This window comes from Malassezia vespertilionis, chromosome 1 (assembly GCF_029542925.1).
Source record: "Malassezia vespertilionis chromosome 1, complete sequence".
In the NCBI taxonomy this organism is placed as follows: Eukaryota; Fungi; Basidiomycota; class Malasseziomycetes; order Malasseziales; family Malasseziaceae; genus Malassezia; species Malassezia vespertilionis.
This window is the reverse complement of record NC_079247.1, coordinates 1,004,684-1,018,920: the sequence shown is the minus strand read 5'-3', so window position 1 is coordinate 1,018,920 and position 14,237 is coordinate 1,004,684. Positions and strand designations below refer to the sequence as shown.

General features: G+C 57.0%; 2 protein-coding genes across 2 annotated transcripts; both read right to left on the bottom strand.

The window, feature by feature from the left end:
- Nucleotides 1-84: 84 nt before the first annotated feature.
- On the bottom strand, nucleotides 85-4,587 carry MVES1_000580 (uncharacterized protein; the record flags this gene model as incomplete). The annotated part of the gene is made up of 1 exon (XM_056205438.1): nucleotides 85-4,587. The coding sequence occupies one exon, from the start codon at nucleotides 4,585-4,587 to the stop codon at nucleotides 85-87; it is 4,503 nt and encodes a 1,500-aa protein (XP_056061413.1).
- Nucleotides 4,588-4,647: 60 nt separating this feature from the next.
- On the bottom strand, nucleotides 4,648-14,191 carry CDC39 (CCR4-NOT core subunit cdc39; the record flags this gene model as incomplete). Its single annotated transcript, XM_056205437.1, has 2 exons — nucleotides 4,648-10,844; nucleotides 11,095-14,191. The coding sequence occupies 2 exons, from the start codon at nucleotides 14,189-14,191 to the stop codon at nucleotides 4,648-4,650; spliced, it is 9,294 nt and encodes a 3,097-aa protein (XP_056061412.1).
- Between the last annotated feature and the right edge of the window lie 46 nt (nucleotides 14,192-14,237).

The window sequence follows — 14,237 nt, the reverse complement described above, 5'->3', positions numbered from 1 at the left end:
ACAACGCAAAATCCAATGTGGAGATCCGCGGTCGGTGTACTTGTCCAACGCGGTATTTACTATCCACGTGAATCAGTCTACATCTTACGGGATACTTGAGCAGGCCATTTTGTACAACATATCAAAGTCGCCGCTTTGTTGACACAATGAATAGAACATGGTGGTAGAGTCACGCAAAAGCTTTGCAGGCGAATCGTACTCGGCAATACGGCCGCGGTCCAGAACAAGGACCTTGTCGTAGTCAATAATGGTTTTCAGTCTGTGCGCGATGGTAAGTATAGTCGAGCCCGGCGCCATTTCTCCGCGGAGAATCTTTTGAATACGTGCATCAGACTCGGCGTCAAGATTTGCTGTGCTCTCGTCAAGAATCAGGATGCGGCTATCACGCAATTTTAGCATGCCGCGCGCCAACGACAAGAGCTGGCGCTGGCCGGCACTGAAGTTTGTGCCACCTTGCTCGACAGGATCATCGAGCGACTTGACAAGTGAGTTCGCAGAGGGAATAAATGCGCCTCTAAAAGTGCCTTGTGCCATTTGGCAGCTTTGCAAAACAAACCACATGTCTCCATCATCGTAAACAGCAAATGGATCCAAGTTACTCCGCACGCTACCTTGAAACAGCTGCGATTCTTGCGGGATAATAGTTAGACGTTTGCGCAGCGATTCAAGCGTGACAGCAGCAATGTCGATCCCGTCAATCACAATGGAACCCTTCTCTGCTTCCAGGAACCGAAAGAAGCAGAGCGAGAGGGTAGACTTGCCACTCCCCGTACGACCGACAATGCCTACTTTCTCACTTGGGTGAATGGCGAACGAAACATGGTCCAACGCAAGTGGAAATTCCGGCGCATAGCGAACACACAAATTCTTCACTTCAATCAAGCCCGTATCGGTCGGCCAATGCGCTGGAGGATGCACGCCACCTTGGTTTTCCAGCGGCAAGCGAATGTATTCTTCCATCCGCTCGACCGAGTTGAGCGTTATTTCAGTCATGGTGTACCGGCGGACAATGCGTAAAATAGTCTGCACAATCAAGACGGAGTATGACAGAGTAAAACCCATGAGTGCGGCATCCGCATCGGTTACCAGCAAGAGAAGCGAAGTTGTGAGCGTCACAAAAGCCCCCATGCAATCCACAAGGAAGCTGAGCCACCGATTCTCATACCATAGGTACAGAAATGCGCGGTTAGCATTATCCAGCAGCTCCAAGCAATGTAAAATGACCCTTTGCGAGTCGCCATACGCACGAATCGTGACGGTCCCCGAGAGCGTCTCGCCAAGCAAGGTAAATAACGGCGAGCGCTGCACACTCTCGATGCGCTTCAAATCACGCGACGAACCAAGATACAGAGCACCGATCGCATAGTAAATCAGGACAACAAAAGAGACGAGGTAGAGAAATTGGGGTGTCGCATAGCAAATCACGCCCAGGATAGCAACAAGCGTCACGACTGCGTCGGTGAGCATGCGCAAGGAAGGCGTGATTTCCTGGTCGATGGTCTCCACATCCTTGGAAAGACGGTTCAAAATCCGCCCCGCCGGTGTGGTATCAAAGAAGCGCGGCGTTGCGTACAAGATACTCTTAATCACCTGAGAATACAATCGCGTGGAGGAGCGCATCGCGATCTGAAACTGGAAATAGTCGCGCAATCCAAACAAGGAGATGAGGAGCACGATCATGCCAATATAACCAAGCAAGTAATAGAGCGTTTGGTCGCTGCCTGTGGCGCCCTCAGCGTACGTACTCACCCATTTTTTGAGCCAAGAACTGCTGCTGACGTCTGTAGCCCTAACAATGACATAGAGGCCCAGCAAAAAGAGCCACACCAAGAGTGCCTGCGTCCATGTTGGCGCGACGGAGCGGACATAAATCATGTACAAGTCCCGCCCCGTCGTGGCTCGATGAGTGCGCTCTGCATTTGCGTGCACATTTTTCGCGAGCTGCTCTTTTTTTGCTGCGGTCCAATGCAGTCCTGCTTGGGCCTTTACCACGGTGGTGGTCGTGTGCGGCGCCTTGCCTGGCGCAGCATCCGATCTTTTTGCGACGCGTGCACGTCCTTCGTGCATCACAATCACATTATCCGCCAATGGCCGCATCAGTGCCACGGCATGCGTCACCAGGATGATGGTACGTCCTTCTGCGATACTTCCACAAAATGCATGCTGGGCAAGGTGCTGTGCGGTGTCTGCATCTACGGCAGATAATGCATCATCCACCAAAATGTGCTTGGCGCGAGAATACAAAGCGCGGGCGAGCGCAACGCGCGCCTTTTGGCCGCCGGAGAGCGCAGTACCTTTTTCGCCCACCTCCGTCTCGTCAAGGAACTCGAGAATATCGAGATCTGGAAAGAGTGCGGTGGCATACAGCACTTCCATGTACCGCTGCTCGTCAAATGGCGACCCAAACAGGATATTTTCGCGGATGGTCGTGCCCAGCAGCCATGCACTTTGGCTGCAATACGCCACCGATTCCTGCAAACCCGTGCAGGGATCCGTTGGAAGCAAGGAGCGAGCTGGACTGCGCGGCATGTGCACCTTACCGCCAGTACACGCAAGCTCTCCGAGCAATGCGAGCAGCAGAGACGTCTTGCCCGAACCGATCGGCCCCACCACAATGCTAATCTTGCCCACAGGGAACGTGCAAGTGATGTCGTGCAGCTGGAAGCGCGGCGGCGGAGCGCCAGGCGCGGGCATGTACGTAAACGAGGCATGCTCGAAGCCCAGCCCATTTTCTACGCCGCCCGTGTCTCCCACGTACTTGTCCGTTTCGGGTGACTGCAAGAATGCATTGATGCGGCGCACGGAAACGAGCGCGTTGAGTGTCGTGACCAGCATCTCTGGAAAGTCACTGAGCGGCATGCGCAGCGTAGCAAAAATAGCGAGTGAAGTAAATGCTTTTTGGGGCGTGAGTGTGTGGCCCAATACCATGGTATACATGCCAAATGTGACAAGCGTGACGATCATGGGCGTGCCCACAAAAATAAGGCTACTCAGTACCGACACAATGTTATCGCGGTACAACATTTTCAACTCCTGGGCGCGCGTCTCAAACAATCGAACAAGGGTCGGCTTCTCCCACGCAAAGAATTTCACCGTCTTGATGCTTCCCAGCACTTCGCTTATCAAATTCAAGCGAGCGTCGGTGGCGTGGAGAATGGCTTCTTGGAGGCGTACCATGGCGCGCGAAAGACGCGTTTGGAGCGGCGTGAATATGAGCAGGAGCGAAAGGCCTACAATGGCCGAGACGCCAAGCGTGCGGAAGAGGAGCAGGATACAGAATACGATGGTCAATGGGTACTCCACCAGCGGTTGGTGCACCATCGCGACCAACGAGTCGATCTTGAACACGTCAACGGCCACCAAGTTGGAAATGTGTCCATCACTAAGCGCTGCGTTGTGCTCGGCAGCAGCAGTATGCAAGCGCCGACGGAGGATCTTGCTGACAATATCGGTCACGAGCAACGTACGCAAATGCATCGCCGTTTGCCGCCCCGTCTGCAGCCCGTTTGCATCAGTGACGAATTCGCAGCACTGCGCTACAAAAATGGCAGCGGCAAGGAGCACGCCATTTTGCAAAGGCGGCACCGGTGCGCCGTTCCTCTTTGCCGCGTCGCGTTCCTGGGCGAACGAAAGCAGGTAGGACAGAAGCACAATAGGGCCCATGCGAAACACGACGCGGGCCGATTGGAAACAGAATTGTGCGGCCAGGAGAGGAAATGCCGTGCGCAGCATCCGGCGCAAGAGCGTCTCGGGCGCCTCATGGCGCGCCGCACGCTCAGCCTCTACACGCACGTCCTCGGATCGCGTGCATGCAGCAATGACTGCTGCGCGAAACTTGGGCAGGAGCTGCGGAACTGCCTCAATCACTGTGTGCTGCCAGTATTGTGCATAGATAAACGGAGTCATGAACAGATAGGTGGCGCGCGAAAATGGCGACGCATACAAGTTCAGTGGCGCGCGGATGTGCGGCGCAGAAGCGTGCAGAGTTTCGTGCGTGTGCGCGAGGCTCGCCAAACTGCTTGGGAGTGGCGATACAGTCTTGCAAAAGAGACACGATGCCTCGAGAAACGTGGCAAGCACACACTGCACCACGGTGCGTAGTGGCGCAGCATCTGCAAGCAGCGCAGTACGTACATCGGCGAGCATCACCACCAAGTAGAAACTTGTAAGTACTAGTTTGTAGAGCAGGTGTGTCGTTTGTGCCACAAGCGTGTGCGCCGCGACGAGCGCCGTGAAAAGCCAGTAGACAAGCCACACCATCTCCCCACGCGCATTGTGCCACATCCCGGCAAGGTGCAATGTACACAGCGCCGACGCAAGCACAAGATCCAGCCGTGCCTGCGCAGCAAATGGGCGTACACGGGCCACATACTGGTCGTACTCTTGCACTACCTGCACCGCTGCATACGCCATCGCACTACTTTCCATGCCCCGGACCTCGTCAACTGGCGCATCGAATCCCTGCTGCACACCCCGCCGCACACCCCGCCGCATTGCGCGCTGGCAGGCCACGCTCAGCATCGTAACCAGCATGACAAGCACAGGGAGCCCTACATGGAGCACATCCCTGCTGGTCCACGGTGGCATGGGAGGCAAGTTGGAGGCCCGATACGTACCCGATGTATTGTACAGGCTACTACAGCTACGTTATGCGGCCATGGCCGGGAGAATGCGCGGTTCGGAAAGGGCGTGGGAGATGTGCTCTAATATCGCGTGCACCTCTGGCGGTCCCTGCGGCAATGCTGCCGTGCGCGCCTGCAAAAGATGGGCAAAGGTGTGCAAAAGTCCCCATGGGTGCGGACGATGCACAATCAGACGCTCGAGCAATACACGAACGATTTGCTCGCGCACCTGTTCGTCGGCGATGTGCGCATAGAGGTGAAGGACCAAGGCGCTAAAGTAGGCCGTTTGCCTGCTGGGAAACCGCAGCTGGTTAGCAGCTGCATTCAAGAGCAAGTAGCGCCCTTCCGGCTCGACTTCATGCAACAAAAACAAGAGTGCTTCAACACACGGATCCTGCTTTGCGTCTCCGCCAAGCAAATTCTTTTCCTGGAGCGCCGACTGGCCGAGGAAGAGCACGGCAGCATTTATCGCCGGCTCATTGTATCTGCCTTCGGGTGCCGCAATGCTCTCGCGCAGATTCGCAAGCACGTCGGCGCGGCCACGCTGCTTGACAAGTACGTCGAGGAGTGCAGGAAGCGTCGGAAGAGTTGCAAGGACAGCGCGCATATCGTAGACCTGGCTCGCATCGTCCTGTGCCTCGGGCATCTCCACCAGGCGCAGTCCCGCAGCAAATGGATCCGGAAGGTGAAGCGTCGGTGGGTATGCACAGAGCACCAAGTTGCGCATCTGAATACACGTAGGCGGAATCATATCGCACAAGCTTTGGTGGTGCTCCACAAGGTAGTCGGGGTAGTCGTGCAGCAGGACAAGAAGGATGCGCAGCGTCGCGTTGTACAAAAGACGCGTGGTGTCGTGTAGGCCGCTAGCGCGCAAGAATGGCGCGAGGAAGCGCAGAAGAGCAATAAAGAGGCGGTGGAAAGCAACGCGTTCCTCCTGCCGCTTGCTCTGCAAAAGTTCGGGCAAAAAGAGGCGGTGCGAGATGAGCGAGACCCATGCAAAAGCAAAGCCGGGAAAGAAGAGGGGCTGCAGGGAGTTGAGCGAATTGGCAATGGCGAGGAGCGCGCCGTTGTACGCGCCGTGTAGACTGCCTTCGGCCGCGAGCAGGTCGTGGAGGAGGCTGGAAAACAGGCGGAAAAACGGCTTTTGCTGGAAGCGCGCGCCGAGATCTTCGTGGGACTGGGCGAGGACGAGGGTGATGATGGATAAAATTTTCGTCAAGTAGTGCACCTTGGCATGCTCGTCGTCTGCGCCCAGTGGATCCGCGTGGTATTTGATCATGTACACAACCATTTTTGAGAGTGTGTCGACAGGGGCAAAGAGACCGCTGGCGAGCGTCCCGCCCAACGCGTGCTGCTTGAGATAGTGGTCCGCGCTGACTTCGGCACACACGCGGAAAAAGAGCGAAGAGATCTCCTCGCCCTTGAGCACGTTTTGGCTCTGGAGCTGCGTGACGTACTCGATGAACGACTTTTCCGGCTGGGGCGACTGCTGGTAGACACGCACCCAGCTCGCAAAAGAGTAGGCAAGCTGCTCGCGAAGAGGGAGCACAGCGTCTGTTGAGCGCGGCAGCTCTTCGGCTTCCTCAACGAGTGCCGTAGAGGCAGGCGTGTTGCGGCCAAACTGCGTGGCTTGCTGCAGCGCGTGCAAGACGCCAGCAAACTGAGAAGGGCCCGCGACCTTTTCGTGCAAACATTTCTGCACGAACTGCGCGCTGAATTCCACGACGCTAGCGCGGAACTGAGAGCGAACAAGGAGCTTGGCCAGCTGCTGGTCCTGCTCGGAAATACCCACTAGGTTGGCGCGCACAAGTGCCATGGTAACAGGAACGTTAAACTTGCGCTCGTCCTCGGCAAAGTTGAGCCAGGCAGTGACTTCCTTGGCAACCTTGAGCGACTGTTCGCAGAGCTGCTCAAGGACAGCGACCCATACCTCGCGCGCGAGACTTGTTTGGGCGCGGTACAAGAGCTGCACAACCTTTTGGGCAATCACCAAGATGGCCTCGTCGCGCGGTGCAGCCACATTGACGAGCTCGGTGAGATGCGGCGAGACTTGGCGCACAAAGTGAATGCTGGGAAGCGTCGCGAGCGTTTGTGTTTCACCAACCTCGGCAAAGAACTGCTCAAGCTTGGAGGCCATGACAAGGAAGCGCTCCAGTGCCTTGGCGGGAGAAAGTGCGCCGCCAAGCTCGTTTGTCTCGGGCATGCTCTGCATTTCGGGCTCCATCCGAGGCTCGACAGGCATGGAGATGTAGTCATAGACACGCAGCTGCTCGGGCGACAGGCCAGGCGGAGCAATACGCAGCAGCTCAGGGAGCGTGGTGCTGTAATGCGAGAGGGCCGCGCTGTCCCAAAAGAGCGTGCCGCGTCCGTGCGCGCGAAATTCGCGACGCGCTGTGTAGGCAGCCGCTAAGCTTTCATCGACTTTGGCGGGCGTCTTTTCCATTGCCGTCTTCTCCACGACGACACAGGCGAGCTCGAGATTGTCCTGGACAAGAAGCATAAGCGCTTGCTCAGGGAGCTGCTGCTCAGTGATGCCGCCTGCAGCGAAAAGCGTGCGTGCGTTGGCCATAATGCTCACACGGAGCGGCTCTTTGCAAGTGACAAGGGCAAGACTGCCTGCCATGCTCTGCGTCATTTGGTGTGCGGCGTGGCGCAGTTTGTGCTCGTCTGGCTCCATCGCAAAGTCTTTGCTGGCAAGCTCGCGCGTGGAAATCGCAGCGATGGTGACAGAGCGCTCGACGACAGGCGTGATGATTTCCTGGATAGCACGCTCGATGGCAAGGTACATGACGCGCTTCCATGCGGCATTGTTCGCGTAGGGGCCGAGCTGCGGACTGATGACAATGTATTGTGCGACGTTTTGCAAAAGGGCGGTAAAGGTATCTTGCATGGGCGTCGTACTGAATTGGTCGCTCACAGTGAGCTCCTCCATTTCCTGGAGAAGCGCAGCGTTTGGCGCACTCGCAGCCTTGGCGTAGGGATCCACCGCACTCGACGCCTCGGGCTCGGGGCGCCGGCCAAGAAGCAGCGAGGTGGGCTCGAGCGCTTGCAAATCCACGTGCAAAGTCTTGCACAAGACCTCAATCTCAAACTTCAGGTTGAGTTTCAAGTCGGCGTACTGGTACAGCTCAACGAGGAGACGCAAAACGGCCATGAGCCATGGATTCGGCGGCTGGAAGACACTCGAGTTGGCGCACTGCTCCAGCACCTTGCACACGAACGGAATCACGACAATCAAGCGTCCCGATTCATGGCCCTGCATCAAGAGCTCCTTGAACGCAATATTGCGGAAGAGAATCGGTTTGTTGCGCGCAAGCGTAATGGTGCCGAGCCACGACGCAAGATTTTTGAGCGTGGTGCGCTCGGTAGTCGACTGCATCGTTTTCTCCGACTCGAGAAGCACCTTGAGCTTGGCAATGGTCTCATACAAAACGTAGCGAAAGATGGTGGGCTGGTGGAGGCCTTCGAGGAAGCGCATGTACAACTCGTGGTTGTTGGGCTCTGTGCTAACGCGCTCGAGGACAATGTACCTGGCGAGCCACCGCAAAAGGTCGGGGCCGATGAGCTCGCGAGCGGTGCCCAGCTTTTCGTCCACATTCGACAAAGACATGTTGTTGATGAAAAAGAGAATCTTGTCAGAAAGCGCCTCGGCTGGCTTTTGCTGTGCATCGCCCGTGACACTCTCTGCGTAAATAGCAGAGAAGGCGCGGGTGTCAGAGACGCTCGGGGCCGTGCCGTTCTTGGCATTGGCAAGCGCCGCGTCAACCAGTGCAACCACATCGGGATGCACTTGCTGGAGATGCGGCAGCGACAAAAGCGCTTGGCACAGCTGCGGCCACTCGGCAAGGCGGTTTTGGAAGCGCAGCAAGGCATGGATGCCAAAGTGGAACATGGTAGCGTCCGGCGGCGAGCGAAGCGCGTCAAGCACGTACCGGATTGCAATGCCCAACGGAATGGCATTGATAAGCTGGTGCTGAATCAAGGAGCCAAACACGACGGCGGTCATGAGCAATTCGCGGGGCGGATAGTACAGTTCAAACCACCTGTGCTCGTCAAAGAGCGTGTGCACCATGCAGGCGAACAACTGGTGGTCGCGCACTTTGTCCGAGTGCCTGCTGCGCTGCAAAAGTGCAATGATGTCGTCGACAGATACTTTTTCCTCGTACATTTGCCTGTACCAAGTATCTGCCTCGCGATGAATTTCCTTAGGAAAGGTCGCAACAGTCAAGCCGGGCTCGCTGGCCTCGGCGCCTGGCTGAAGCGACATGAGGCGGGGATAGAGCTGAAGGCAGAGGTTACGCACAACTTTAAAGTGCTCAATCTCGTCGCTCGTCATGCTGTCGCCATTTGCACGAAGCACGCGCAACAAGGTAGCCACCGTCTGCACGCTGAGTGGAACAAACAAAGGCTCTACTTGGGGATCCCTGCGCTGCAAATCGCCCTTGACCTTGCCTTCGAGAAAGTCGAGAATAATGTGCATGGCATGTGTGTCTTTCGGCTGCTCGTCCATCCACTTTTGGAGCCACGGCTCAAGATTAAGCAGGTCGCGGCGCGAAGCGACAGCGGCAATGTCGAGCGCAAATACAGAAAACTGGGGCTCCAGGAGGCGGTCCAGGAAGCCAATCTCGTGAGCCACTTCGGCAATGCGAGGCACAAGCAAGGGACTTTCGGCAGCGAGGCGCTGCAACTGCTCGAGCAAGAGCGTAGAATGCTTGTGCCACAGTACCCAAAAGACGAGCTGCGTGTGGGGATGGCCCGCAAGGAACATGGTCAAAAGCTTGGTGACCAATTCGGGGTGCACTGCGTTTATGGACGGCGGCAGTTGCACCAAACCAAGCAGCACACATGCGGCGTGCGTTTTTATCGCGCGCTCCAAAATGGCGGTGACGGCTTTGGCAGCGTCCGCAGTGTTTTGTACAGGAGTGCCACCGGCAAGTTCCATCAAGGTCTCCAATAAATCCAATGCATTCCATGTAGTGTCAATCGCATTTTGCGCCTCGGCCTTGACAGCGACCGGCGCAGCGGCGACGTCGTCAATCGTGAGAATAGGCCTGGTGGTAAGCGCGGAAAAAGAAAAGGTATCTTCGCTCAGCAAAAGAAGGCCGTACAAAAGCTGCAGATGGCGGAGCCGGTGTGTCCAAACTCCCCACAAACCAGCGACTGCACAGTCTTTAGGGTCAGAGAGAATGTCGCGCGTTGGCGCGGCGAGTAGTACGTTGGCCAGGTTGGTCGAGAGCACATGGCTCGGCGTGAGAGAGAGCTGTTCCGGCAAGTCAAGAGCGCGGATTGCTGCAGCCCATGAAAGCTGCGCGTCGAGGCTCGTGATGGCGCGTGTGAGCGTGCCGTAGTCCGTATTCGGACTCGCCGCATCCCCTTGTGCAGAAAGCAAAGCGCCCAAAAGCGCGGCCACCTGCTCGGGCGATGCGCTCTTCCATCCAAACTGGGCGAGCAGCGCCTGGGCAAGCTCGAGCGAAGCAAGTCCATCGGCGCCGAGGCCAAGCAGGAAGTCGGCCAGCTGCGTATCTTGAATATGTACGAAAGGGAGTGCTTGATGTAGCGCCTGTGCTAAAGGCTCTGCGCCCACACACTCGCGCACTGCACGCAGAAGCTGTGTGCGGTCTGGAGGGTCGAGCGCAACGGGTCGCTCCTTGGAGGGGTCGGAGAGAAAGGCGGCGAGAAAAGGCGCTAAATGCGCTGGAGCAAATGAAGTGGACGGCGCGCAAGCAAGATGCTCCAATGCCGCATCCAAGAGCACCCTGCTGTTGGCGTCCGGCGGCACGGATACTTTTCCGTTTGCTACTTCGGGTAGCCCGGAAAACATGATGGGATCCTGCAGCAGCAGTAGTGTTTCGCGAGTGTTCGTCGAAGCGTACGTAGAGTCGGTTTCAATTCGTGCGCGCAGTTGATCACGACAGGCGTCAAATGCACTCTGGAAATGCGTGCCTGAAGTTTCACGCGCGGCTGTCCGGAGTTGTTCGATAAGGTATAGACCAGCGTCGGCGCTGAGAAAGTCGACAAGTAGCTTGAACTCGGCAAGCGTATCCGTGTACGTGTCTTCCGAAAGTTGTGAAACAAGATACGAGATCTGGCGGCGTGCGATTACCTCACTCACAGATCGCGGCGCAACTTCTCCGAGGCTTGTATCGCTGGATTCTTCTGGCTTCTGCCGCGATGAGCTCGAGCGTGCCTGGGAGCGAAGTCGCTGTGTAAGAGAGGGGAAGCCTTCCAGTATGCAAGAAGCCTAGGCAGGGAAAACCTCGCCTCTCAATACAAACTTGTTAGCAAGGAAGTCTGGGTCGCGTGTGGAAACGCCGCCCGATGTTTCACGTCCGTGGAATGAATCAGTCACTGCACCGCTCCGCCGACGAGGATCCCTCGGCCGACTGAGCGCGTCGCGCAGAGCGATCGGGGAACACAAAGAAGGACCAATCAAATTACACGTAGCTGGTACGGGCGCCTACGAGAAAAGCACTATTGGCTGCGAGGAGCAGCATATAGATTTGCAGCAGGTTGGCCATGACAAAGTGGGTGATGGACTGGCCGATTTCGAGCCAGCTGCCGGTATCGCGGATGCTGAACAAAAAGTTGAGCGCGAGCACATCGCACGCAAGTGCAGCGACTGTGACGGGAATGTAGAGATGGCGGAGCCCGATTCCACTTGCCAGGATAGGGACGCGGCTCGACGCGGGCGAATGCGCGCGCCATTCCGGTAGTTGTCCACAGAGCGCGGCCAGCACGGCTGCAAGTAGAATGAAGGGCACAATTAGCTTAAAGATGAGCAGTGTCGCCATAAGAAAAGGGCTGAACACAGGCACCAGGCGGTATACGGGCGAGAGGTAGAACGAGGAGATGGATGCAATGTTGCCCGTGCCAAAGAAGCCAATGTGCAGCCAGAGGAAGAACATGATGCCGAGTCGCACGTCGTCCAAGATCATGCCGCGGCGAGGGCAGGGTGTAGGGGCAACAGTGCGCGCCAGCTCCGCCTCGAAGTGCGCCCAGACAAGGACAAGGGCAATGTACACAAAAAGGAAGAGCACTTCGTCGGCGAGGGACAGCAGGACAAACGCAGGGACAAATGCGTACACGAGCAGGACAATGCGCTGGCGGAATGGCTGCTCGACGCGCGTCTTCGCCATGCGGGGACCCTGGAAGCCAACCAGGAGCGGGACGGTGAGCGAAAATAGCAGGACGCCCCATGCCACGACCTGGTTAGCCAACGCCAGACCTTGCTTGGCCTTGAGGCGCCGTGCAGTGCTTGCCGTGACCAGAATAGAAGCAATGAGTGCAAGCAGCTCGCACGCCAGCGCAATTCGCATGCGCGGCAAAAACAAGTCGTTGTCGTGCTCCGTTTCCTCGTCTGGCTCGCGCTTGAGTTTCTCCACTTGAGCCTTGCTGCTGGCCGCGGCCAAAGCATAGAGCTTGCGTACACGACCAAGATAGTCAGCCTCAGCAAGAAAGGTATGTGGGAAAGCGCAAATGCAGGTGCCCAGGACAAGGAAAAGAGTGCCGCCAATGGTCAGCATCGTCACACTCTCCTCCTTCTCGATAGGGAGCGTAATAATATAGGCACATGTAGCACACAAAAGCACCCACACGATCAATGCAATCTCGTGGTTTTCCTTGAATGAGTTGGGCAAAGCAAAAGGCCAGAGGAACGCGAGCAAAAGCATGAGCAAAGCCCAAGTATAGCGGTGCTCCGTGCCATACGCAGCCAATTGCACAGACGCGAGCGCAAGTCCAACATACACAACGGCGCGTAGTGCCATCCAGAGCATCACATCGTTCTTCGGTCCAGTTTGTGCAGGCATCGCTGCTGCCAGGGCGGCGCGCACCACAGGAAGTCGCAACGAAAGCAGCGTCCAAATCGAGGCGGTAGCGCTCATGTAGACATAGTAAATCCACGGCGCTTGGTCGCGCGCAAGCATGCTATACCCTGCAGCGTGCACCAGCGCGAAAAGTGCAAGCCACATCGGAGAAACTTTGTGGCGCGGGACCACTTCGTACAGTGTATACTGCAAAAGAAATGTAATGCCGTACAAAAAAAGGCCAACGTAGCCAAGCACCACAATAGTAAGCAACAGCTTTGCGTCGTACTTGTGCAGGTACCGCGCGCCGTCCAAGGCATCTTCAATCAGCGCGGCGCTCTGCTCCAGCGCGTCCGCAAACGCGCCGTCCGCTATCAACTGCGCAATATCGGCAACTTGCGCATCGCCGCCGCCAGAGAGCGGTGCGTAGGGTACAAAGCGGTGCATCCGCGCTTGGCGCTCTTCGTGCTTGACGCGGTACACTTCCAGGACCTGCTTGGCATTGGCAAGTGCGGCCCTGGCAGCGTACGCCGCGTCGACGTCAAGGTACACGTCGGGCAGCACGCCTTCATTGTTTGCTGGAATCTGCGCGCCGAGCAACGTGGAGACAAGCGGCGTGATAGCTGCCTGTTCTACATCCACGCGTTCGTACGTCTCAAGACCCCAACCATCGTAGTACTCTTCCACAGGGTATACGTGCGATGTGCGCATAGGTTTGGCAACACCTGCACCCCATACGACAAGCGGCGTGCGCGTATTGTCCGAATCCCCGTCGCCGTGGTTGCCGCGGCGCGACATGCCGTGGTCTGCGGTGAGAAGGTAGGCAGTGCGTTCATCGGCAAAGTACGCGTCAAAAAGCTGCTCGATTTCGCGCACAATCGCATCGACGACGATCGTGTTTCCAGCGTACTCTCGCGATTGGGGGCGGTAGGTGTGACCCGTAGTGTCAAGACCCAGCAGGTGCAGAAAAAAGAGTGTGTTGGGCGCACGTAGCTGTGCATCAAGCGCAGCGTCTTGCTTGCCGCGCGCAAGCAGTGCACGCACCTCGTTCAAGACCCAAATGTCAAGCGCTACAGCGTCTCTGGTAAAGTCTTCTGCGTCTTCGTCGTATACGTGCGCGTCGACTTTGCCCGGAGGCGTCCCCAGCGCAAACATGGGCACAATGTCGGGCGATCCGAAAGCATAAGTGTGAGAGGAGCGGTTCAAGAGCGAGTCAAAAGCAATGGGGTTCACTTTCCAGCCTTTGGTCACGGCGCTCATATCCTCGTACATGCCTGCAAGCAGTGCAACGTGGCCAGGGCGGCTCTCGGTAGGGACGCGCGTATGGCTCACGCCATACCGGCCGCGCTCCATGGCAATGGTGCGCAAGTAAGGCGCTGCGTACGCATGCGTCACGCTCTGCACTTTGCCAGTGCCATTGCGAAAAAATGCACTGGGAAAGCTGCCATTGTACACGCCGTTTCCTTGCATATCGGCCCGTGCCCACAAAGGCAAAGCGTCTGCAGCGTGCGCTTTGAACAGCGTGTCTGCACGCAGTCCATCCGCAACAAGCACAACTGCGCGCCGTGCAGGCGCTTCTGCTTCAAGCGACGCAGCGCCGGGGACGGTGTCAAACACTTGGAAGCGCGGCACGGGGTGCACGACAGGGGAGCGGAAATGAATATCAAAGATGGAGCATGTAAAAATTATATGAAATATCAGCGCTATGCCGAAAAATTCAAAGCCCCGCCAGGCGCCCCAGCGCGAAGCACGCGCTTGGGTCATGGCTAAAAGTAAGACGTGGCTTGGCGGCCGTGCGCCGGTGCGCACG